The sequence below is a fragment of the Chenopodium album genome, chromosome 22, assembly GCF_948465745.1.
Source record: "Chenopodium album chromosome 22, dcCheAlbu1.1, whole genome shotgun sequence".
Classification (NCBI taxonomy): domain Eukaryota; kingdom Viridiplantae; phylum Streptophyta; class Magnoliopsida; order Caryophyllales; family Amaranthaceae; genus Chenopodium; species Chenopodium album.
The window spans coordinates 35,759,839-35,786,625 of record NC_137855.1 but is presented as its reverse complement, the minus strand read 5'-3'; the positions used below and the strand labels follow the sequence as shown (position 1 = coordinate 35,786,625).

Sequence of the window (26,787 nt, the reverse complement as noted above, 5' to 3'; positions counted from 1 at the left end):
TAACCGAAAATATAAGGCTATAGTAAATTACACTAAGCAATTCAAGTACAAGATATGATGTTAATATACTCTTATAAAAAAAAAAAAAAAAATTATAAGATAAAAATGTATACTTCGTAATAATTTATAGTGATTTTATAAGTAGATAATACATTATTTTAACATGAACTGATTATAATTTATTAGACCTATTAAGCCATAATCACACTTGATAATTCTTGAAATTTATTTTTTTAAGTTGAACAAAATGCAACAAAATTGACCGGTACAAGACCTATAATTGAATAGTACTTGAAATCACATGAACCTAAAATCCTATACAAATTTGAATCCACGGATCATAATATAATTAGCTTCATCACTCAATCATGATAGTTTCACTACTTTATTGAGATAGACTCAACATGTTATCCGATCATAAAACCAAAAGTTTCGTGGATCCAACTTTGAACCTACCTTTATTTGTAGTTTGACCCGATTTCTACCTTATTTACCATTACCATACTTTTTTTTTTTTTTTTGAACCACTACCTTACCATACTTGTTTACAATTAAGCAAAAAAAAAGTAAGTTATTAACTACATTATTAGCTTCGTGGATCCGACAATGAACCAACCTTTACTACTAATTTGACCCGATTTCTACCTTACCATACTATATATCTTTTTTTCTCTTTTCTTTTTTTTTTTTTTTTTTTTTTTTTTTTTTTTTTTTGACAAAAAAAAAAACGGAGTAAAAAAATAAATTTACATTAGCATGAACAAAACAAGCAAGATCCAACAATACAAAAAACAATTTTCAAGAAAAATGCAAATAATTTCCAACAAATTAATCTCTTAACCCATACTCTTTGTTAATTAGATCCCTTTTTCCCGCTTCACTTTCGCTAAACCATACTCTCACGTTTTCCTTCCCCTTTTTTTCTTCCTCACCTCTTTCTCTCTTCTTCTCTCCCTTCTTCGCCGGAAAACGCTACTTTCCGCCGGAAACCGCCTTCTTCCTCTCGCACCCTTCCATCCTCTCTCTTCATTCCGCTCTCCAAAACGCCGTCGTTTTAGTGCTACCACCGCCACATTCACTCAGCGCCGCCGCAGCCACCGCCGGAGTTTATCGTTCAGGTATTTAATATTCTTTTGTTACTGCAATTCTCCTTATTAGGGGTATTTTTGTAATTTCGGGTTTCTGCCGTTTTTCTTCATCAATTCTCTGATTTTTCTACCGAATTGCAAACTTAACCAGTCATCTGCCGGTCATCTTCTTCTTTTGCCGCCAATGTGATTACCGGCTACTTCCGGTTGTTAGCATTCTTCACCGGCTACATTTACACCGTCTTTTCGCCGCATTGTTTTTCTGGATTCAGGTATTCAATCTTTCCTTCTTTTTGTTTGATTTCGAATTGTGGAAATTTGTCAAATGTCATTATAATTGAAAAGAAAAGAAAATTCGAGTTTGAGAAAAATTACAAGAATTGATTTGAATGAATTCAGTTGACCGACGTTTGAATTGATTTCAGTTTTGCTATTCATTTGCACTTAATTTGACAATTTTGGTGGAATCAATAAATTTATTAATTTGTGTTTTTTGTTTTGTTTGATAGATAAGAGCTGTGAGACTAGTTGGTGAAATGTCCGATTTAGGAAATTGGATTGTTCGTTATCATTTTTTGTTTTTGTTTTTTTTTTTTTATCAAAATTCGTGGAAACAAATTTTTTTGTAAGTAAAAAGATGAACGATTGCTACTATAGTATATTGACAAAAACTTTGTTAGTACGATGTTTGCGAGTTGTATGGTTGTTGATATGATTGTCATTGTGTTGATGCAGCTGATACTTTGTTAGATGATGGTCAGTTGTATCTTGTATGATATGATTGTGATTCTGTTGATGTTAGTTGCTCATTTGTCCTGTCATCCTATTATTTTTCGTCCGCTAATGGGAAATTCAGTTTATAAACGGAACGATGATAATTGAGCTCAAAGTGTAATAATGTAGTACACTAGTGTACCTATGGGTTTCCAAACATGAGCTCTCGACTGAGTGAGACTAAAAAAATTATGTATAGTGCGAACACAGTTATTAAAGCAAGGGCAATATGTATAGTGCAAACTCAGTTTGATTTTTGATATTTATCTTTAGAATTGGGAGATATGTTAAAATGTGTCAAAATTGAAAATTTGAATAATTTCTGATTGTTGGGATTTTTATCCAATTTTTGACCGAGTTAATTTATGTGTGTAGGTTATTACTAATTTGGAATGGTGGTTGTGTGAGATATACTGGTGATTCTTGTTGAGAATTGTTGAACCAATGGCAGACAGGAGCTCGTCTTCAATGGGGTTTTACTGCTGGAATTCCTTGTTTTATTGGCTTTGTCTAACAAGCATCCTCTTCCTACTCTCTTCCTTCTTTGTATTGCGGTCAACAGGCCGGCCACAGTTTGTTTTTCGGCCTAGTTCTGATGCTAACATTGTGTCTGCTAATATTAATTCTGGTGGAGGAGCTGCAGTATTCTGTGAAAAGGTTATAGCAGAACGTGGCGTGAGAAAAGAAGTACTGAAGGTTTTCATGTATGATTTGCCACCTGAGTTTCATTTTGAACTTTTGGATTGGAAACCTGAGGGATCTAATGTTTGGCCAGATATTCGAACTACAGTCCCAAACTATCCTGGTGGATTGAATCTACAACACAGTATAGAGTATTGGCTTACACTTGATCTCCTCTTTTCGGAATATTCAGGCTCTTCAAATTCTCGTGTTGCTGTGAGAGTGCGAAATTCTAGTGAAGCAGATGTGATATTTGTTCCCTTTTTCTCGTCTTTATCCTACAATCGCTTTTCAAGGTTGAGAAAGCAGGAAAGGAGCAGTTTAGATAAGCTTACACAGGATAAGTTGGTACAATATTTAGAAGCTCAAGAAGAATGGAAAAGGTCAGGGGGTGTAGATCACATTATTATGGCTCATCATCCAAATAGTTTATTATACGCAAGGAACCAACTTTGGCCTGCAATGTACATACTCTCAGATCTCGGGAGGTATCCTCCAAATATAGCAAATGTTCAGAAAGATATCATAGCTCCTTACCGGCATGTTATCAAGTCATATGTCAATGATACATCAACTTACGATAGCCGTCCAATCTTACTGTTCTTCCAAGGTGCCATTTACAGAAAAGATGTAAGTTCTCTTCATCATCTGATTTCCTGTTTGATGTTGCAATGGTTTCTTTCTGTTGATTGCTATTGTGCACCACGGATTAGTTCCTTCTCACTCTCATCCTTGTGTAGCTATTGCCTTAATTCTCAATAGACTTTTTTGTTGTTGAGTGGCCGATGATTTATCACTTGTCTAAGATACTAATATATAATATGGCTTACTTTGTGAAAACCATAATGTGAATCATACTGTATTTCATTGTTCATTGCAGACAAGCATTTTTCTGATTTCTCTTCTGTTGCAACTTCCATTAGTTTGTTAGAGTTGTTTTCCTTGATAACTTTTATTTGGCTTTGTAACATTGAGCAAAAATTTATACTATCAAAATGGCTTCATTTTGGTGGTTAGTTTAAGTCGTCTTAATGTCTTATAATCTTCAATGTGATCCTCAAATTTGGGTTAATATTTTTTTGCAGGGTGGAGTGATAAGGCAAGAGTTATTTTATCTTTTGAAAGATGAAAGGGATGTGCATTTTACATTTGGAAGTATCCAAAGAGGTGGTGTCAATAATGCTACCCAAGGAATGCACTCCTCTAAATTCTGCCTCAACATAGCTGGTGACACACCATCATCAAACCGCCTGTTTGATGCAATTGCCAGCCACTGTGTCCCTGTTATCATCAGTGATGAAATCGAGCTTCCCTACGAAGACATTATTGATTACTCGGAATTCTGTATATTTGTTCGTACTTCTGATGCCACAAAAGAGAAATTTCTTATGAATCTTATTAGGGGTATCAGCAAGGAAGAATGGACTCGCATGTGGAGAAAACTGCAGGAAGTTGAGAAATACTTTGAGTTTAGGTATCCGTCAAGGGATGATGACGCTGTCCAAATGATATGGAAGTCCATAGCACACAAGGTGCCTGCAGTGAAGTTGAAATTGAACCGAAATAGGCGGTATGTTCGTACCTCCAATGTCAGTGTGGATAGGGAACCTCCTGCTTTCATGGTGCCGCATAATTTTTGGTAGGAGTCAACGTCTTCTTTGGAGGCCTGCAATTTTTAGGGTCAGCCAAAGCTGCCTAACGTAGGTGAGAGACTTAGACAGTTACACTTACAGAAATTTTGTGATCATTTCAAACTCGAGGGAACAGAGCTTCATTTCCCCTCTTTAGTTACTACTATGTAGCCAATGAGCCATCTTCCTAAATCGATTGTGTATAGACGATTTTTTCCCAAGGCATCGGCTACTTCTCCAAAGTAGGCCGTTGTATGTTTTAGGAATTGGCGGTAAAGGAACACTTGAAGTTTATACGGAGTATGATTGATTCTTTTGTTCATTTGGTGTTATCTTTTTTTCCTTTCTTTTGTTAGGATTTTAGGAATATGCTTGATTTTATATTTTGTGCTATATACTAAAAATGATTTCTCCTAGTGGTACTGGTAGTCTCCCCCCTCCCCCCCCCCCCCCCCCCCCCCAAAAAAAAAAAAAAAAAAAAAAAAAAAAAAAAAAACCTTGACTTTCCTACAAAAAGAAGCTTTGACTTTCCTTTAAAAAAGAAGCTGTGACTTTCCCAAAACAAACTTGTAAGGAGTTTAATTAGCGTCAACTTAAAATAATTACGGAGTATAGTTTTTTTTTTTTTTTTTTCTTTTTCTTTTACTGTTAAAATTTAATACTTTTCAATCCTGATGTAATAGACTAATAGGAATGCTGTATACTGTATACATATTATTAAGATTTAAGGGTACATTTGTTTCATCTTACTTTAACTTATTTTATACCGTATCTTATTTCAGAAAAAATAAGTTCACATAAAAATAGTTTAGCCAAAATAATTTCAATATAATATATTAATTTATTATTGATCACCTAGTAATTGTAAAAATAGCAGCGGCAGATAATTTCCACACTAACTATTCGAAGAAATGTCAAAGATAAAAGAAAACAGCCAATTTTGTCAAACTTGAAAAATAGAAGGGAAATTTCGGAAACCCAAAGAGGACTTTAATAGTTTACTTTTAGCAAGTCAACTCCCTTAATCTCTTGATACTTTGAAAGATTAATTAAAGCTGATGATCAAGCCACTAACAAAATTGTGATATGTGCTCATTTTTATTAGAATTGTAGTTTGTTTGAATTTCTGCGAAAAAAGGTATGATTTTTTCACTGAAATTCTTGCATTTAGTCCGTAATGCTTTGTGCAATATGCTCATTTTTATTAGATTTGAAGTTTGTTATCTTTATTTGCTGCAAAAAGGTATGATTTTTTCACTGAAATTCTTTCTTGTAATCTGTAATGCCTATTTTCCTGAACTTTCATGCAGTTGGATAATTTCTGCTATTTGGTTGTTTTTGTTAATTTATGTTGGTATGGTACAGATCGCATTGAATATGATTTCTAGTGTACTACAATTTAATTTACTACGTAATTTAATTTGTATAGCCTGACTTTAGATCGAATCTCATTTGTGTCAAAGTAAAATTTGTTACTTAGTTGTTTGTATATCATGTAGTATTATGTTTAATGAATCTTAATGTATAAATCAGTAGTGAAATGCCAAGGTATCACTTTATTTGTTGGTTGGAATTTCATACAACATGGTTTTGAGTGTAACAGCTAACAGATAACGTCTTGGAATGTTATATGTTAAGCTCAAATCTCGTCTATATCGTTACTTTTTGTAACTCTCTTTATAACAACACAGCCCCAAAAAAGTCCAAGCATTTGCTTGTTAGTCTATTTTCACTTGCAAAGAATCTTATTTGGTGTCACAAGTTGCATATTTAGATCCGACATTCGAGAGCATAATTACATATTTCATTGAGCCCTCAATTAAGCAAGCAGAATGCATGTTCTTTTTATTACAACTACCTTGTCTTTTTATATGCAACTGTAATTATAAGGTATGCTAAAAACACACACACACAAACGCACGCGCATACACACACACACACACAAAAAAAAAAAAAAGCACTTGGGTATATTGAAAAAACATGTAACCAAAAACATAAATCCCATCATGCTCTCGGATGTATAATCCAAGAATCTAAGCATTACCTAGCTGATGTTGCAGTACACACTTCATGCTTATACCCTCCTATGAACACTGAGTTCTACCATATTTATCCTGAGATTTACCACAACACACATTTGAGGAAATGAAAAACATGCTTTACTATAAGTATATATTCTTTTTTGGATAGATTAAAGTGTACAGCTTTCATTAGGGAAATTGGGAAGTCAGGATGACAAATCATTTGAAAGGTCTAATTATTAAATGGGATGTATGTTGTACTATAAAGCTATGTTACTATCCTCCTTTACCCTATAGAATCATTTGTACCTGTTTTTGGTTATCAGGTTCTTCAATGGAAACTTTAAAGAATCTGTTGAATATTAGTGCTGGCCAAGATGATAAGCTGCAGACATTAAAGCGTAAAGCCAGAGCATTGCATGCGAAAGCAGAAGATGTACTCAGTGAACTAAAACAAGAGGAGCTTCAACCAGGAAAGAGACGAAGGAAGGAGGTTGATAACTGGTTGAAAGACGTCGAGGAGGTGGAGCTTCAACTACAAAATCTACGAGGCCAAGGTTTGATTACATCAGACCGGAACAATGCTGGATTGATAGAACAAATTGGAGACCTGACTATGCAAGGGAGTTTTCCTCGAGGGTTTACGCTCTATGATCAGGGGAGCTCTAGTGTAGCACTAGTAACAACAAACACGAAAATAAATGATAGAATGCTACATGATAATAAGAGGAAAGTCATTTCTTGGCTGATAGATGATGGTATTATCTCCTCAGTAGCGTCCAGGTGGTGTAGGGAAAACTATGCTGCTTAAGGAAATTCATGATGAGCTACTTGAACGGTTTAAATCATCTGGTCGCGTTTATTGGGTGTCTGTGTCACATGGCATCACATTGCCTATGTTGCAGGATAAAATTGCTGAAGCTATGAATTTGAGCTATCTTTTGACAGAGAAAAATGTAATCAGGAAGGCAGCTGCTTTATCTTATGAGTTAAAGCAGAGAAATAATGTTTTTCTTTTCCTGGATGATGTGTGGGAACATTTTTCTCTAGAGGATGTGGGGGTTCCCATCGGAGATGAGAATAGTTGCAAATTGATCCTGACAACGCGGTCTTTGGATGTGTGCAGAAGGATGAAATGTCGGGAAACTGTCAAGGTGGAGCCGCTGTCAAAGGAAAAAGCTTGGGAGCTATTTAGGAAGGTACTTGGAAGAAGAGATCATATGCCATCAGAAATAAATGAGCTTGCAGAGCTAGTTGCTGCTGAATGTGCTGGTTTGCCTCTTGGTTTGATTGTCATGGCTGGAAGCATGCGAGAAGTAGACGACATTCAAGAGTGGCGTAATACTTTAGAGGAGTTGCAAAACTCAAGTGAAGGACCACATGACATAGAAACAGAGGTATTCCCAGTTTTGAAGCTTAGTTATGATCGTTTGAAAGACCAAAAGCTGAAGGAATGTTTCCTATTATGTGCATTGTATCCTAAATATGGTGAAATTGTACGAGATGAGCTGATTGTGCTTTTCCGTTCTGAAGGCCTTCTGGATAAGATAGATAGTTGGCAAAAGCAATTTGATAAAGGACACAGCATGCTGAATAAACTCGAAAATGCATGCTTACTGGAGCGGTATGATAACAGATGTGTGAAGATGCACAATTTCATCAGAGACATGGCAATTCGAATCACCAATATTAAGCCACGATACATGATTGCAGCGGGTGCAGAGCTGAGAAGAATTCCTAGTGGGCGACGATGGACAATAGATCTTGACAAGGCTTCCTTAATGCACAATTCTTTGTCAGAAATTCAACCCGGAACAATACCCATGTGCCCAGACCTCACTACCTTACTGCTCCAGCAAAACCCATTTACAAAACTCCCAGATTCTTTCTTTGTGCATATGAAGGCCCTCAAGGTGCTTAACTTATCCAAAACCAGCATCAAGAAGCTACCAGACTCGATTTCAGAATTGAAGAACCTGAGAGCTCTTCTGCTTGAATTCTGCAAGCGTTTGCATTTTGTGCCGTCAGTAGTGAAACTTACCAGCTTGAGGGAGTTGGATTTTAGCTTTTGCTGGTCAATGAAAGATGTGCCGCGTGGGATGAATCAGCTAGCTGAACTTAGATTCCTTGATTTAGAGGGATGCAAGGATCTGTGTCAGTTACTCAGTGGGTCATTATCCACATTCACTCACATCCAATGCCTTAAGCTCGATCCAGATGTGCAAAGTATCTCAGGAGATGATGTGTTGAAAATGGGATATTTGGAGAGATTGGAAGGCTGCAGGATATCTGATGTAAGCAGTTTTAACAAATATGTTAAATCTCAGCATTTCCAGCAGCTGAAGTACTACGAGTTTGTCGTGGGAGCAGGACAATACAAAAGGGTTGATCATAGCATAGATGCAGAACGAATGGTGATCCTATGCAGCGGAAGTCTTAAAGGAGGAAGCGAAGGGGATCTATTTGTTCCTCCAGAGAACACTCAAGATCTACAGATTCATAACTCTGCATTTGATGCAAGAAGCTTGGTTGGTGCCCTTCCATCATTAATTCGTTTAACAGCATTGAAAAGAATTCTAATCAGGCGTTGCAGAGTGATAGAAGTGATATGGTCACCAGTATCATGCGTTGAAGCTACACAAGAAAGGAACCACTTCAATGCTGCTGTTGTTTTATTGCTTCAATGCCTTCAGGAGTTAATTCTCACTGATCTACATGATTTCAGGGGTCTAGTAAAAGGAGGATTTGCTATCCAACAAGGTGCCTTTTCCAATCTTAAGATATTGGTGATAAAATATTGTCCCAATATAAAGGAGATATTCACATCAAATCTGTTAAAAGGTGGCCTTGATAACCTCCAGGAGCTGGAGGTTGAAGGATGCGAAGAATTAGAAATGATTATTGCAGTCCATGATGATGGTGGTCGAGAAAAGATCATAGATTTTGAAGGATATGTCAACAAAGATAGTGATTTAATCTGGCTTCCCAACTTGAGAGCTCTGCACTTGAGGCAGCTGCCAAAGTTGACAGGCATCTGTCATGGAGGGATGCTAGGAAAATGTTCTGTTGAACAGATTACTGTTGAATATTGTGCAAAAATCAAGCAGATATTCAAGAGCAGTTTAACACAGTACCATTTGAGAAACTTGAGAGAAGTTAAAGTATCAGCTTGCAACATTTTGGAGGAGATTATTGCATCACCCAACTCTCAGGGTCAAGAGAGTAGTGGAACCTATGAACTCCCCTACTTAAGGGCGTTAGAGTTGGATGATCTACCATGTCTTACAAGTTTCTTTCATGGAATCATACCAACTTGTGGTTCCATTGAGCATATCAATGTTACAAATTGTCCAATAGTGAAGAGACTACCTCTCTCCGTACCCCTACACAACAATGGGGAAGGACTGGTACCGCCTTTTCTTCAACAGATAAAAGCAGACCAAGAGTGGTGGGAATCTCTCGAATGGGATAATCCTCTTATTAAGAAGACCCTTCTGCCATTCACCAAGTTGAGTGTGGCAGGCGCATCCAGCTTTGATATCTTTGAAGGTGCTTTAGTTTTCCAACTTACATACTTTCTTAATTTGTATCCAATCTAAGGAAATTCTGTTTTGCATATTGCAGAACTTGGGTCTCCCAGGAGACTCAATGAACTGGAAAACAAATTTTCTAAGCCAGAAGTGAATAGTTCAGATACTGCAGACATCAACTCCTGCCTTACTTTGTTAAGGTTACTTCTCTATATTTCTTTGTTTCATCCACTCATCTTTTTCCTTTCCAATTCTCTGGTGATGTTCTCTGACAGACGTCGAAACTCTGAACTTTTTTTGATTTTGTAGTGATGTTCTGCCGTGAGGCATGCAAGACGAGCAATGCTTTATTCTTTCTCCAATAAGAGGTTAGAAATTTGATATTTTCTTTAGCATATACTACCACCATCTAGATTTAATAGTCACACTAGGACATTCTTTCATGCTCATAGATTTAATTCCTTTAGCTATAAACCTCTTAAGGCATGTTTAAATAACCTAGCTGTTTCTGAAAATTCAGATAGCCTAGTTTAGCCATACTAAACTCAGGAAATTCCCCAATAGCAGTCAAATATGGTGTACAACACATTTCCATCATAGGAGCCACAATGAGTTTACAGCTTTCAGAATTTGTCGAATTGTAGACTGTATGGAAGGTGTTGGAAAAATAGAGATTTGTCCTGCTATAGCAACTACTTTTTCCAGACATTTTATATCCTTACAAGATGAATATTATTTATTTCAATTACATATGTAGTTTTGTTTTGTTTGTTTTTTTTTTTTCACACATTTACACCAATTAATTCCGTTTTCTTGAGTATGTAGCAATAATTATCAAGGAGAATTCAATATAGGGACCGCTCATGTGGATACTTTTGCTTTTAGGAGCACAGAGAGAGGATAAGAGAATGGTTAAATACTTCATATAATCGAGTCCCACAAAAAAGAGTGGGAGATGATAAAATATGAAATAAAAGTTGACATAAATGGAATAAAATAAAAGTGATTAGAACATATAGTAAACAGGATGAATACGGAACCATTTTTCGGTTTAGGTCATCTTTCAGGCAATTTTTCAAGCTCCATTTTATTTTTATTATTTTATTATTATTATTTTTTTTGGTTAGTTAGGAAAGCTTTGGGTACGATTTTGTTGATTTAGCTTTAATTTAAACAAGGAATTTATTATCTTGTTCTTTCTGAATAAACAGGGCATCATTGAAGCTGGTATTGTGTTGTTCCAATTCTATTTGCTTTGTACTGCTGAAGTTTGATATCAAATAGGAAGGTCCCCGGGCTATTTCAGATGGTACTTTTGCATGGAATCCATTGCCTAGCAAAAGTATGTTGTCATGAATTCATCATATAATTTATCGCGATCATGACAACATCTAAATTTAATGCCCTGAAAGCAGTCAAAAATCTATAGGTACTTTGGGATGAAGTTCATGATGAAAAAGAAGCATTGTCTTCTGTTAGTGGTGCAGAACTGCAAGAATATTTGAGAGCAGAGAAAATGAAAACTTGGAAATGGAATCCGATTTTGGTTAAATGACATTTTTTCTTCGTTAATTCTTTATGGCCATATAGCCATTCATCAGACGCATATTGCCCTTGATCATCTGTTGCCTATTTGCCAGAAGTTAGATCTGAATGAAATTGGACAGGGCAAAACAGAGGTAGATGCAATTTTTGTGATGGAAATTTTTGTGACCAACTGCATAATTGTCTGGTACATGAGTTCTGGTTTCGATTTCAAGTAATTACAGTTGTATTTGGTTTCGATTCATATTTTAAATTTTATGTCAATATCATTATTATAAATATAAAATATAACTTTAGTTTAGTTACGTTTATTTTCAAGTCTAATGAGCTTTGATCCGGTCAGTCATGTAAATAAACAATCCCGTCTTAATTGGATCAGGTAATAAAATAGAGTAATTAGTTTTTTTTTCAGGACATGACTTCAGACGTTCTAGCTGAGCACTTCCTTAGTGTCACACATTGTAAATGATATCTCATCAGTCAATCAGTCAGTCAGTCCTATGCTTTACTTGTTCATTTGAAGTCTCTCCATATGGCTAATTAACCTGATGTATTTAGGTGTCACCTAAATTAATATGGAGAAAGGACTCAAGGAAGAAATTAAAGAAGAATAGTTAGTCAATTCATTTATAAAATAATATCAAGTAACAGAAAGTCAATCATATCAATAGAAGTGATTATCCCTAAGATAGGGATCTTACAAATTACATTACATGTACAAAAACTCTATCCAACTGTCACCTATTATCGCCTTCCTTTTTTGATCAAAAAAAAAAAAAAAAAAAAAACCCCACAACCTAAGTTTTAAATTTAAGTGGCTTGAGTTAAAAAAAAACTCAAGTAATACGAATAAGGAAAACTACCATCATAAAAACTATTAGCATAAACAACATAATAAGCCATGTAAAGCATGAAGTCTTTGAGCTCTGTGAAAAAACACTCATTGCCCTTACATTGGCGTGACTAGTGCTTGCCAAGCTATGCTCAACTGCCTTCTCGGTTGAATCAAGTATCTATATCAACAAAACCATGATGAAAATACAGAATTAACCCCCAAAATATATCCACAGTAATGTGAGCTAAGTTGGAACCAAACAAATTTAAGATGCTAGACTAGACCAGAAAGGTGAGAAGTGACAAGCATAGCATTTACAACAATTGACTTGTTGACAGAGGAGAAGGTCAAAAGCAGAAAATTTAATTTTCCGCGAAAGCAAGCAAGAAATGTGTTTTTGCATCGAAGACATGGAATCTTTTGCCACAAAAGATAGCATATAGATTGAAATTTACATCTAAAAACTTCCTCTCAATACTAATTTCCACTGAAACTCTCTGGAGTGTCAGAGATAGTGAGAATATTTTCAAGATACAATTGCAAGACTATATATAGTGCCCCATCCTAAATTACACTTATAACTCTATACATAAATGATAAATGCAATTGAAAAAAAGGTTACTTAGTGAACTGGCCTTTGATTTTATATAGGATACAGTGGTCCTGTACTTAAAATATACCTTATTCACACAATCTTCTATGTTTCATGTTCTTTTTTTAATTTTCTAAGTCGTAGAAAGTTTTTGGTTTTCTAAGTTGTAGCAAGTAAAAAGGGCAATTGGACAACATTTCATGAAGTAGAGAGTCTAGAGATGCATAAAAAAGCTCATCAAGGCATAAATATATAACTTGAATTCAAACTGACCTTCTCAGCATTTTGCACTGACTGACTCATTAAGAGACTGCTCTCTTTCAGTTGTCGTGCCATTCCCACCATCTCATCAGTCAAGTCTTCTTGAAGCTTTCTGTAGTACAAAGAAGTGAAGGTTAATTACACAATTTTATGCAGAGGAAAGCTGACTGAGCATATGCTCACCTAGAATCAACAACACGATACTACAATTTCTAAAAATTTATCTTTAACCATGTTCCCTCAAAAAAGGCTTGAAGGATTTAATATTTTACTGCAAATGGGGATAAAGTAGACATTTGTATAAATATTCAAAAAAAAGGTGCTGAAGACAACTTTATTAAAAAAAAAAACATGGGGTCGAAAACAATTTCCTCAAAAAAAATCCACAAAATTTATACAAGACAATTCTTTATATTCTGCTTCAAGTACAGATAAGCAAAACCGAGCTTCCTCATGTTTCGACTTTCAAGTTATAATCCCCTTGACCTCTTGCTCCTGAAATTAACATTGGAAGACGTGTATAGTTCATATCCCTCCTCAAAACACTCCGTAGGGACAGTAGATGTGTATCAAGAAGACTGCTCAGTTTACTCTTTCAAGTAAATAGTGATAAACTCAGAGTTATCAACCACATTTACAAAACAATGCTCAGAATAAAATTACCTGTGCTTGTCTATATGTGAGTGGGCAGCAGCATCTAATTTAACAATTGGTGAGGAATCAGGTCCAACATTATCGTGCGACTTGTCTTCAACAAATGAGGATGGCCTACACTCGAAAAAAACCTTCCAACTCAATTTCAAAATTCCTTAAAATAACTCCATGAACAAGACTGTAATGTCTACATACACTGGTCTCTTCCTAAGTCCTGGTGGGGAGGCAACTTTAAGTTCTTCAGCTATTTGAGGGCTTGCCTCAGTGGAAGTCTCTTCAAAGATTTCCTGCATTAGTCATGTACCAAATAGTTATTAATGAAACCTCCTTTCCACACCAAAGTTGATCAAAAGCAGCAAACTTTTTCCCTTTGGAACTATTGAAATCATATATTCAACATAAATAAGCTCTCTATATACAGAATCTGGCCACTTCTTCCTTTTCTGCCCTTTTTAAAAGATATACAGTTGAAGTTTGTTATTGAAACAACTTGGTCTCCACATAATGCAAATTTCTGGTTTAAACAACAAAATAAAAATAATTTTTTTTAAAAAAAAAAAATCCTACAACAGCTCGAAAACCTCAACATTGTGTAACTAATAAATCACTAGCAACCTCCTCAATCAAAATCATCAAAAAATACATAAACAATGAACAGACACCTAGCAGACATACAATCATACATTTTGCTATCACAAGTTTTATAAGTGATTATGCAGTGTAAAAAAACAATATATTGCAGAGCTATAACAGCTAAGATTAAGCATAGAAAATATTACACATTAAGAGGCTGTCAAAACATACCATAGGTGAAGTTAATTTGCCTGCAATAGATTCAATCTTCTCAGAGTAATCATTTACTTTAGCTTTGGAGACCCTACAAGGTAAAACCCAGGAGCAGAGTGAATTGATTAAATTGATGTTTGGTAAACCCATACAGTAACAAAGAGTTTGAAAAAAGTAAAGGATCTAAGTTATGTTGATGATTGAGCAAAGTATCTAACACAACAAATAACATAAAACTATGGATCACAAATCACAATAGTCATCAAACGGCTTGATAGCTAGACTATTATACTCATAAATTAACAGATTATATTATTACACTATCCTAACCAAAAAATTAGTCCCAATTTTCACTCGCAATCTACAACATTATGCAAAAAAGACATCAAGAAAAGGTTTTTTTTTTTTTTTTTCTCAACAATAGTAGATGATTTTAATTAATGCAGCAAGGTTAAATTGCAACTCTAAGATCCAAACTCTAATCTCTTACTAGTTCTACTTCTACTGCTAAGGTTATTGCATCATGCATCGCTGAGGAAGCTTATCCCCAATTACCCAAATCCCACCCTTTGTGCCTCTAACCCATTTCTCCATCTTTAAGGAGCAAGAGAATATCTCCACTATTTATAAGCTGACCTGGGCAAGCCTTCTGGAGTGGTCTCTTCAGTTAGCTGTTCCAACAATTCTCGCAGTGTAGCAACATACTGCATAGTTACAGATTGTAATCCAATCAGGTGAAAAGCATATGAACTACAAACAAGTTGAATAAACGTATGATTAAAAAATTTAGATTGATACAAATTGAAATTTGTTCACAACATCTCGATTAACATACATGGGCTAATTTTGCCTGATTTTGTTGTTGTGGTGCAGCAGCAATTAACCTTCTCAAATTTATCTCAGTTTTGCTGATCCCCATACCAAGATTCCTACCTGCCACACACACATATAAAACTAGATAAACAAATTACAAACCGACCAACCTCGGCAATGTTTGGCAATCAAGCAAAAACAATTATGTCCTTGATCATACTACACTAATCAAATGAGAATTTCTCCAACCTCGACCCATTTCCTATCTTTGCTTCCAATTATAAGATTAAAATCGACAAAGATACAGCAATACTAAATTAATAATCATATATCAGAGATTAACAAGCAATAATTCCAAATTGAATAAATTCCCAAAATTTCAATTACAAGCAAAACCTCAGCCGTGTCTTACCTCCCACACTGTTAATAAAGGAAAAAAGATACGTAATTCGGCAAGCTTCGGAGACAAGATATGAATATATACGACAATTACATTACACAAAGTCTAATAATATAGATCAATTAAACTTATAAAGTATGATGAATCGCAAAATAATCTTGTCAATGGAGATTATCAATCTAAATTGCGCGTATAGAAATTGTAGCAACAAAATCGCTGGTTATAATCTATCAAAACTTCAGCAATTATAACCAATAGTTCGATGATCCAACTTAGACGAAAAATATACTGAATCATATTAAAGATAGCGCGGAACTAAACCCTAGATTATGAATTGAAAACGATGATTAATTAAAAGAAAAAATTCTTACTGTTTCAATGGTGGAGAGAAAGCTCGGAAGGCACTTTAATGGAGGATTAAGAGTGCGTTTTAATGGAGGAGACTGAGACTCGGCAATGGAGGGAAGTCAGCAAAACATGAACGATTAGATCTTCCTCTGTTCTCATTACATTTTTTTTTTTTTTTTTTTTTTTGAAAAAGAAAATTACACGTTTTCTTTTTTTTTTTTTTTTTTTTTTTCTGGTGAAGTGTTCTCATTACATGTTTTTTATGCGTTACTTGAAAAAGTAAAAAAAAATTAGTGGCACTTCTCTTTTTAACTAAATAAATTTTCTCTTAAAAAAAACACTGAGAAAATATTACTGTACTATTATTAACAAAAAAAGTAAATTATTAGATATAAATAAATGTAACACGGTAAGAAAAAAAAAAGTTAAATAATGTTAGCCCTGTTCACTTCACCTTAAAAAATAATATTTTTTACGTTTTTAAATACTTGCTCCACTTTTCTTTTCCGGCCGTTTTTAAATATCTGCTTCATTTCCTTTTTTGGAAAACTTTTACAATATTTAATTGATTTTTCACACTTGTTGGACCCAACATAATACTCTCTCTCCTCCTATTCTTCCACTACTTTTGTTTTTTTTACAATTTTTTTTTCTCATCTACCCCACTACATTTTATTACTTTTCTCCAATTTCTCCTAAAACTCCGCACATGGAGAATTGGAGCAAGTATTTAAAAACGGAGGGAGTATTAATTAATAATAATTTCAGTTCGGTAAAATAAGTTCAATTTAGTAAAATTCAGTTTTCTTAAAGAAGAACTATAATTGAAAAGCAGTAAAAAATAATTTAAGTTCAGCAAATATAATTTTGTTTCAGTAAAAATAATTTCAATTCAGCAAAAATAAGGTGGAGTGAACGGGGCCTAAAAGTGGAGTACTCCATATAAAATAGTGTTTGCCTTTAAAAGAAAACAGAAGAATTTATCATATTCATTTTTCTTAAAAATAATACTCCCTTCATCCCACATTATCATTCCTGTTATTCTATTCTGGAAACCCTAAAATATTGTTTTGTCAAAAATTAAAAAAAAAAAACCAAAATATTGTTCCCATTTGTTAACTTAGGATAATGTATAGTAGTAAGGGCCTGTTCTCATTGACTGAACTGAACTGAACTGAACTGAGCTGAACTGAACTAAACTGAACTGAAATGATTATTTTATAAGTGAGGGAAATTAGGAGCTGAACTAAACTGAACTGAACTGAACTGAGCTGAACTGAATTAAGCTGAACTGAACTGAACTGAATTTCAACGTAGGTGAATAGGCCCTAAATACCATTATAACCTTTGATTTTATTTTTATTTTTTTAACTTTATTCACTTAACTTCCTGTCAAAAAACTTCCTAACTTATCCATTAATTTTCAACTTGCTTTGTACTGTGTTTATCTTTATCTCTAACTTTTGCCTATAATTATACTTTTGACTTTTTTTAAATGTATCCCATCCACGATCTCCTCCTAAATACCATATACGGTTGAATAACACAAACAAAAATTATAAATTGAGACGGGACGGGGGAGTAAGATTAATAAGAGTAATACAGTACGAAGTACAAAGTATTGAAAAGTCAAAACGGGTTTCGGGTCAAATTTTGATGGATTAGAATCATTAGATATTAAGAAGAACGGCGTCGTATTAACATTTGCCCTCCTCTTTTCCAAAACCTTGCAATTATGCAGATAATTATTTGATCTTCATCTTCCTAGAACTCCACTCCGAAACTCCCCAGTCCCCACTTCGAAACGTTTCGAGTAAGGTAAATCGTTTAGGGTTATGGCTGCCGTTTCGAAACACGTAGAACTGAAGCAGAACCACGAGCCCGGTCGCCGGAAAATAGGCTGGTTTCTGGAAAGTATCGGAAAATATGCCGTCGATTCCGTTAATTTGTCAATCAAAGGAAAAAAAGGTGATTAATTTTTCTCAATTTTTAGAATTAATTTGTGATTTATGTTGAAAATTGTATAGTTTGTTGGATTAATCAAGAGGTGTAGTATTGTTGCCAATATTATATTTCGTAATATATACGAATACTATGATATATAATTCTGAAAGAGTATAATCTACTAATATTTGTAACTGTGTTTGATTTATCAGCAATACGATCATGATTTTCTGGAGATTTATGAGTTTGATCGATATCGATGTTGGAAATTGTAGTCTACATTGTTTAGTACTAAAATAATTTGGGTGTTGTTAAGGGTGAATAAAGAGGATTTGTGAAACATAATGTGCTGAAGATTAGTTAATTTAAGTGAGTTATTGTTGATAATGTGTTGTGAGTTATGGAGTTCATTTGATGAAAATTAGCAATACATACAAGAAAAATTAATATGATAAGCATAAGTTATTAATATGATAAAAATAATTTTTTTACATTGGGGTTATATGAGAATTTATATAATTTCATTGAGGTTAAGTGGCTAACGCGCATTATAGGGATGATTATGCAATCATGTGGAAATTTAAGGGTGAAATTGAAGCTTGCATCAATTCACATTTTGTTGGTAAGTCTCAAATTGTTGTTAAGAACCTGTGTTGTTATTTTTTTGTGCACCATATGACATCGTGTGCTTGGAAAGTCGGAAGATCTCGAATGTTAAGAGTAAAGGCTTTACTTCAATTTCCCTTCGTGACTAGTTGCAATTTTGCTAAATTGTAGGAATAAAATATGTTGTTGAGGATCTCAGGTAGTTGATTTTGAACAATTTTTAGTTAAAGGTGGGATGATGAAACCTACTGCATTAGACCTTAATGTCTCATTAGCAATTTCGTAAACATTCGTCTCTTTTTTGGGGGGTTGGGGACTTAGATAGGTTCATGTTTCTATGCATTTGGACTTGGTATATATATATTATAGACATCACAATTCTTGCAGCTTTCTAATGAAGTAAAGTTTCTTTGATAAAGCTTAAAACTCTTTGAGGGTTCACAATTTTTGTGGTGAAGCTTTTCTTTTATTAGTGATCAAGATATTCTAATGGTATTTATTTTTGTGAGTGCACAGTTCATGGAACATTGGAACATAACATTTTTCTGTTATTACTGGCAATTGGTAAAATAAATTCAATTCTTGTCCTGCTACTGGTTCTAGTATGCATAAGAAGATTTTTAATAAGTGTTGTACCATCTTTGGCCTGACCTTGTTGTTTCCTTATTCATTGCTCCATTATATAAATTACCGTGTGTGTGTGTGCGCGCGTGCGTGTGTATGCGCGTGCGTGTGTGTGGGACGGCTTTGGGGGTGGGGGGGATAGGAGAGGGAAGGAGGTTGAGAGATAAGAAAACAGGGCAATCCTTTATTTTGTTTACTTGTATTTTATTGGATGGAAGGTTCTTTCTTTAAAAAGTAGAAATATATTTTATCGTTTGGAAAATCAAGTTCAAATTCTGATATTGTACCCCTTAACAAACCAAATAAATCTTTTATATAATTGCAGAGTGATTTAATCACAGCCCTTCAAAAGGCCAATTCTCAAATCTCATGCATTTGAGTTTTTTTTTTTTTTTTTTTTTTTTTGGTGGTTGTTATAACCTCCAATTAAATAACTTCCACTTCATTTTTTTTTCTAATAATTCGACATCTTATACACTGTGTGTTAGAACGGATACAATCTAGTTAAAGGAAATTGGAAGAAAATCAAGTTTTTTATGGACAATGATTATCCTCCCAAAGACCCAATCAAACATTGTCATCTCTTCATTTCCCTCGTTCCATGTTTTAGTTATTGTGGTAAGTTGGTAACATTGTTCTCATGTTTCTACTCTGTGACCTTCATTTCATCCCTTTGTGACAATCTAGGTCTCCTGCAGTTGCATAAAACAGTGCAAGAAAACTTGAAAGACCGAAGCTCCTTGAAAGTGTGCAACAACCAGGAGAATCAGAAGCCTGACAGTGACACTATGTTGAGTTCAGAAAAGGAGAATACCAAGATGGAGAAGATGCAGAAAGAGATGAATGCAATGAAGCTGAAGAATGAGATGTCTTCAGAGATACAGGAGCCAAGCTCATTCAAAAGGATTCCTCCTGAGCAGGTGGATAAAAAAAACCTTCTGATGCCAAACAGGAAAAGGATTATGATACGGTCCCGTCTATGAGCTAGACCTTATGAATCGCTTAGTAATGTATGATAGTAAATATTACATAGTTGCTTCAATGTGTTAGATCCGAGATTTTATTGCTATGTCACGATATTGGACAAGATAAAAGGCCTATAGAAGACTGATATTAAATGTATTATGTACGAAGTATATTTTAAAGCCTCAGGATGTGTATTGGCTTCTGGTAATTTGGCATACTGAATACTGTGATCAAAGTTAGTATATGTAAAGCAGCAGATAACAACATAAAGCAGCAGTAGTAATTTGAAGACCAAGAATTTCACATTTAGCATATTGATATAATGGAGGAAAAGGCAATGTAAACATCTTCTACGACATAATGATAGGGATTCAAGACAAATAAGAGAAGAAAGATGTGATATTGTGCAAAGCTAACCTGTCTACAGAATTTGTGCTATGGGAAACTAAGAATGAAATTTTCTTCTTTAAAGCCATTCCATTCAACAACTAATAATAAGATCATCTATAAAAGGAACGATAAAAAGTCATTAGAATTCCTGCCTTTGCAAGTGTATCTGATCTTCCTGCTTTTTTCCAGCCACATTTATATTGCTAATACAATTAGGAGATCTGTTTATCACATTACATACAGAAACTACGCAAATTTCTGTAAAAGTTCCTATAATTCAGCTAAATTAACATAAACATGTCTGCTTCTGGTATGCTCATTATTGTTCATAACTTCATATGTTCCAAACTTTCAACACATTTTTAGGCAAGCTTGCTCAGTAACACAGGTCTTACAAAGTTCTATAAAACTATAACCATTTACAGGCTGTGGTCAAGAAGGTATCATTCAGAAGATGAAGAGATAGAAGCATGTTGGTATTAGAAGTAGATTTTGAAATTTAAATAAAAAATGCGATCACAATCACAATAATGGTCAAGGATTTACTTTCCCAGGCGATGCAGATAGTACGCAGTTGTCACTGCATGATATTATGGCCATGGTAGCTCAAAATCCTTTAAAATATGGTCAAGAATTAATACTCCCACTTGCGAAGAGAATATGAAGAAGAACAAAACATAAAGTGACTAGCATGAAAAAGAAAATTTTCTTTTCACCCGCAGGGACTGCAATTCAGCAATTGCCATAAATAAAACTGGTCAAGAAACCGTGCTCATATCATCCTACTGATACTAGTATAAACAAAACAAGAAGACTAGAAACTTAGGGCTTGTTTGACATCATTTTTAGTTTTGAGTTTTCTGTTTTTTTGAAAACTAAAAACCAAAAACAAGAAACAAGAAAAAGGTGTTTCCACTTTTCTGTTGTCAGTTTTCAAAATTATTATGAGTTTAATAAGCTTAATAATTTTTGATTCATTATGGGACATATATAATATACTTTTAAAAAACAAAAAACCAAAAAACAGAAAACCACAGTGATGCCAAACGAACCCTTAGTTTCTTGATCTTCCAAAGAGAGCTACCACACTCCAACAGTCTATACAGTATTATTAGCCAAGAAAAGCTCTACATATATATATATAAAGTTACTTACTTCATATTTAACAATATATTTCATCATAAAATTTAATTTGTTTATAATACATTACCAAAAACCAATGGTCAAAGTTAGTATATATAAAGCAAAAATAGTCAACCGCATCAATTTAGAAATGAAGGAGGTAAAAAAAATTACTCTCTGTCCCTAAATTACATTCCTATTTCTAGCATTTATTCCTCACATAATAGAGAGAAGTAGGAATGTAATTTAGGGACGGAGGGAGTACCGTGCATTACACGGATCAAAAATAGTCCTCCAAACCTCAACAGAGGAAAATCTAACAAGATTAATCGACAAAAGCTGCAAGAAATTAAAGGATTCAGGATTCAGCCACATCACCATTGCAAACCAAATTCAACGTCTCCCTCGACTCCTTATTCTATCGTTGAATTTCTTTGTATATTTTTCGATGATTTGCTTTTGACGTTGGGCTGAAAAAGCGCAAGGCCGTTTCATTAAAGACCAACTCCTTGAATCAGTTACCCAATCTTCAAAACGTGATAGACTCTCGGCCTTATTTTCCTCGCTCATGGCGAAGTGGTACAATTCTTCTCCGGTAAAATCAAACTTTAATCTCTCCACCATCTCCTTAATTCCTTATACTCTTCAAGGCTCCCTACTCCGGGTTCCACTTTCCATTCTCCATCAGCTTTACCGGTGTCGATCCAAAACAAGTTGAAATCGCAACGTCTTTCAAAAATAGATAATTCTGGAAATTCTGCTGGGAAGTCATGATCATGTTTCAATGCACAACAGCTGAAGCGCATCTCTTCCAGTTTCAGGCACATCTCAAACAAGGATACTACCCCAGTGGGACGCATATCTCCAAGCTCAAACTCCATTTTCTTCAATCCAGGCAAGCTTTTGGCAACTACTGTTGCAATTGCACCGTCAACTTTGAAATCTTCCTGATGTATGTGCAAAATTTCAAGCTCCTTACAGTTTCTGCCCATCTCTTCCAGGAAATGTATGAATGCATAATTTTCAAGCGACCCTATATGTATCTCTTTCAAATGTTTCCAGTTTTGGATGGCTCGGGTGAAGCCACCAGCTGTTATATTACAGGGACGCAGGAGTATCAAGTGTTGTAGGCGAGGTGTTCTGCAGCATAAATAGTCTACCAGATGATATTTATTAAGATATCAAGCAGTAGGGGAAGTAAAATGTCATCATGATTTACCTCTCGGCAATGTAGAGAAGATGTGTATCCGATATTTCCAAATCATAGGGCAGGATAACTGTCTGAATTGAGTCTGCCCAACCTTGTATACTCTGGCCCTCAAATATGCAGCATAACTTTCTCATCAAATCGTAGCCATACCATTATACTTTTCTGATGAGTCAGATGCCGTAAAAAACCCTGGCACAGGTTTTGATTTGAATTTGACCAGTGACACTACATCTGACATATCATAAACGCCAAGTCCAGCACCCGTGGCACTCAAATCAACAACATTACGACTCCAAAACATGTAATCCCAGCAGGCAGCCTCCCATGATAAGCAGACAGAGGACACATTCAGGAATAAGTCCCGAACAGGTACGCGGGAAAATATTATTCTAAGGATATTTGAATCCAAATTCTCCCACTGCCTACTCACTAGGTTGCATTCTTCTTGTAGACCATTCTTCGTCACTCTTCTCTTCTTATTACAAGGGTCTAATGTACCAATGATCGACTGCTTGTGACTCTGCAAGTGGAAGTAAAAAGCCAACATAAGAATTTAACTATACTGTTTTAGCCCAAAAACTAAGCTGCAGATTTGTACACAAATTGTTACAGGCATACCTTCAAGAGAGAAACTTGTGGCGTGTCTACGGTTTGAGGTAAGGTAGGTTTAGATATAATGGAGTTTTTGATATCCATAGCTATTCACTAGTTAAATAAAACCGCAACGCAGCATATAAGTTATAAAGTATCTTACGACACGATTTGTTTGACCTGACTATTAAAACAAAAAACGATCATCAGCAAGGATGAGTTAGGCATCCCTTCTATAAGGGTTTATATCTATGTTTTAACTGCAAGAGTATAATTAATTCAAATCATTAGCAAGCTAATAATAAGGTTATATCTATGTTATACTGTAAAATATGAAACTTAGTCACAATACCACTCATACAGGCAAAGGCATGCGAAATTGATTACCATAAAACAAAATTGAAATAAGTAAACCCTAAATTTGAATATATCATTGATTATGTAATTCTGGAAACTTGAATTGGATATTTAAATAGGCAAAGATTTCATCTTTATAATCATCAATAAGCAAATTAGCAACCAAATTAGATTCAAGCATCAAATCAAATTGTTCTCGATTAACAATATGAATAGCAAAATTCTGGAATTGATATAAATTCTTAAAATTATAAACCAACAGTTCAATAGTTAATTTTCATTAGAAGAACCCTAACTTGAATCAGATTTACACTAGATATGTGAAATTGATATTCGATGATTAAGAAAAATAAATTACCTTAGGTAGGTGCTTCAATGGAGGAGAGAAAAGCTGATAAGCCGCTTCAATAGAGGAGCGGAAAAAAAAAATCCAATTTTAAAATATTTCAAGGGTTCTAAATTTACCAAAAAATAAGAAAAAAAAAAAAAGCTCCTAAATTTGAATATTTCAGATGAGTTCGAAGTTTTTTTAACTCTCTTGTAAATATTGCGAAACAATGGTAACATTTAATGACAACATTAGTTTATTTTTGTATAACAAACATCCATATTATTATTACATCACTTCATAGCTAGGTTGCTTTCACAATCCTTAGTATACACACATGGATAACATTAAAAGCTTAAAAAAAAATTATAAAAAAATGTCATACCTACTTAAAATGTTTTAGTTCAATATCAATTTTATATTCCAACCAAAAAAAATTATTTATTTATTATTGACACAACCAAATATTGAAATAAAAATGGTTAAAAATAACCAATTCGAAAATATATGACATCATAAGTGCATTAGGCGGGAAATTTTTTATGAGAAAGCGACATGCATATAATTTTAGGAGAGGATGATATCAGCAATTTTCTATTTTGGTAATAGTTAATAAATTTTTAATAATGCACACTACAAAACAAACCACAAACGACAAACACAAAGACTACAAAACACACCACACACAACAAAGACCTAAAACTACCAAAAAAGAAATTGCCGACGTCAAGCTCGAACCGTCAACCAATGCGTAGGAGCAATCCAGCGGCGAGGAATCCAACGAATCCAGCAAACAGACAGCTGAAGAATGATATCCCTAATCTCCTGAAGAGGCCAAATACAAGACGGAAAACTTTTGTATACACCCGCTTTTCAGTAATTTACTGTACATCGGGTACACTTTTGTCAAATTTAGTGTCACTTTGTCAAATTTAGTCACTTTTGTCAAATTTATCAATGAAACATAAATAACTCTTATATATGTCAAAGTAACTTTTGTGCGTTTTAGTGTAACTTTTGCGCATTTTATTGTCACTTTATAACGGATGTTCAGTAATTTACTGAATATCCGTTTTATTTAAAAGTTTGTGATACAAGACATATCCCCCATTGAATCTCGAGAGAGATGGGATATCAGAGCCGGACAATCTGTGTACACGAGAAGACGAAGGAAACCTAGACTGATGGCACCTTTGATAGCCCATAAACAAGCATGTAGTTCTGCTTGAAGAGCCGATGAAGACTGACCTTTCGAAAAACCATGTCATATTCAGTAAACCATGTCTAGCACTGCCCCCCAAGACCATGTCATAAGAGACCTTTCGAAAAACCCAACCTGCACCAACGCTATAATCTAGAGAAATCTAGGCTTCATAAAAAATTACAAAGCACTGAATTTATTATTACAATGTATTATCAACTTTTTTTTTTTTGGACCATAGAAGTTCTAAATAATAAAGGAGTAGCATTAGATATTTAGATTTACAATACAATATACATAAACCAAGCTCTATAGTTTATAGATCTATAGAATTCTAGGCTTATAACAAAATAATACGGAGTACTACTATAGGCGTATAGCAACATGATCACTTAACAAGTTAATAAATAAACTCTTTCAATTCATACTGAAACCTTCCAACATCAGCTTCTTGATTCTACTCATCAAACTTCTAGTATTAGTATGAAATTTTAAAATTAAATATACACGAAATTTTACTTTCTCCCAAAATCCCAAATTATCACAATCAAGTAATACTTCTTTTATTTATATAACGGCTTATAAACCTAAAGTCAACTGCAAATGTAAATTTGTCTCAATGCTTATTTTCAACACTTACTTTCTAAATGACAATTGTTTATAAATTCCTTATTCGTCTACGTGTAATTGTGTATCATCTCCCAAGAAATTCTATTCACATATAGCTAAGTACAGTAAATTCAAGTGCTTTAAAAATTCTTATACAAGTGCTTCATTCTTTCAGTTGGCTGCTTCATTTGCCTTCTTCTCGGCTGCTTCAGTTCTCTTCCTCTTCCTCTTCCTCTCACTCTCAGCTGCTAACTCGAACAAATCAGCAATAGCAGAATACTTAAAATCAATTGTGGGGTTCTTCTGCCGATGTTGAAGTTGAACCTGAATAGCATCATCGATTGCACCATTTCTTCGTTTCAGTTCAGCTTCCAATTCCTCGCGCAACTCCCCACTCATATGCTTCATATGAAATTTAATAGACTCCTGGCGCGCCAAATATCCGACACATTCATAGTCATGATTTTTTTCCAACCATACCCTGGAAATAAAAACAGATGTTAAAGATGTTGAATTTAATAAAAAAAAAAAAAAGGTGAAATTGAAAGAAAAAACAAAACTTACTCCAAAAATCTCTAATGCTTGCAACTGGATATTGTAATTGATTATCCCTACAAAACTGATATAGTTCATCTTTCTGCTCACGAACTATATCACTGTACATGATATGGAGCTTGGGGTCTTTGTTCCATATTGAAGTAATTTGATCAGTTGAAAGCCAAAAATGATCAGCTTTATAGGCATCCATCTCAGACATATTAATCCATTCAGAACATATGCCACGAAAAGGCCTGAAAAAGATTTTACAACAGCAGTAATTTAAAATTACAGCTTTACGAGCATGTGGGATGGGATAGGGATTAAAATTACAACTTTTATC

General features: G+C 34.4%; 3 protein-coding genes, 1 long non-coding RNA gene and 1 pseudogene across 7 annotated transcripts; 3 read left to right on the top strand and 2 right to left on the bottom strand.

Moving 5' to 3' along the window:
- The first annotated feature begins 2,306 nt into the window (after positions 1 to 2,306).
- Positions 2,307 to 4,467, top strand: LOC145603778 (putative arabinosyltransferase ARAD1). Its single transcript, XM_081659759.1, has 2 exons — positions 2,307 to 3,173; positions 3,629 to 4,467. Exons 1-2 carry the CDS (start codon positions 2,307 to 2,309, stop codon positions 4,184 to 4,186), a joined length of 1,425 nt encoding a protein of 474 aa, XP_081515885.1. The 3' UTR covers positions 4,187 to 4,467.
- Positions 4,468 to 6,438: 1,971 nt separating this feature from the next.
- On the top strand, positions 6,439 to 11,674 carry LOC145604280 (disease resistance protein UNI-like; annotated as a pseudogene). The gene is made up of 5 exons (XR_014104929.1): positions 6,439 to 6,445; positions 6,522 to 9,744; positions 9,820 to 9,925; positions 10,035 to 10,093; positions 10,937 to 11,674. The product of XR_014104929.1 is annotated as a disease resistance protein UNI-like (transcript).
- Positions 11,675 to 11,915: 241 nt separating this feature from the next.
- Positions 11,916 to 16,122, bottom strand: LOC145605137 (uncharacterized). The gene is made up of 8 exons (XM_081661161.1): positions 15,983 to 16,122; positions 15,234 to 15,331; positions 15,035 to 15,102; positions 14,417 to 14,489; positions 13,808 to 13,899; positions 13,622 to 13,726; positions 12,971 to 13,070; positions 11,916 to 12,283 (listed from the first exon to the last, which is right to left on the bottom strand). Exons 2-8 carry the CDS (start codon positions 15,315 to 15,317, stop codon positions 12,107 to 12,109), a joined length of 699 nt encoding a protein of 232 aa, XP_081517287.1. The 5' UTR covers positions 15,318 to 15,331; positions 15,983 to 16,122; the 3' UTR covers positions 11,916 to 12,106.
- A 1,557-nt stretch (positions 16,123 to 17,679) lies between these two features.
- On the top strand, positions 17,680 to 20,321 carry LOC145605365 (uncharacterized). Its single transcript, XR_014105062.1, has 2 exons — positions 17,680 to 17,927; positions 19,821 to 20,321. It is a non-coding gene; the product is annotated as an uncharacterized LOC145605365 (long non-coding RNA).
- Positions 20,322 to 21,662: 1,341 nt separating this feature from the next.
- LOC145605439 (F-box/LRR-repeat protein At3g48880-like) lies at positions 21,663 to 24,237 on the bottom strand. Of its 3 annotated transcripts, none has more exons than XR_014105078.1 (4): positions 24,128 to 24,237; positions 23,440 to 23,596; positions 22,831 to 23,341; positions 21,663 to 22,767 (listed from the first exon to the last, which is right to left on the bottom strand). XR_014105078.1 is itself a non-coding variant. In XM_081661488.1 (4 exons), the coding sequence occupies exons 3-4, from the start codon at positions 22,953 to 22,955 to the stop codon at positions 22,220 to 22,222; spliced, it is 657 nt and encodes a 218-aa protein (XP_081517614.1). In that variant the 5' UTR covers positions 22,956 to 23,341; positions 23,440 to 23,596; positions 24,128 to 24,237; the 3' UTR covers positions 21,663 to 22,219. The 3 variants fall into 3 exon arrangements, 2 of the variants coding, with proteins under 2 accessions (XP_081517614.1, XP_081517615.1); XM_081661488.1 differs by having other exon boundaries at positions 21,663 to 22,751; XM_081661489.1 differs by having other exon boundaries at positions 21,663 to 22,751; positions 23,440 to 23,592; positions 24,128 to 24,215.
- Positions 24,238 to 26,787: the final 2,550 nt, after the last annotated feature.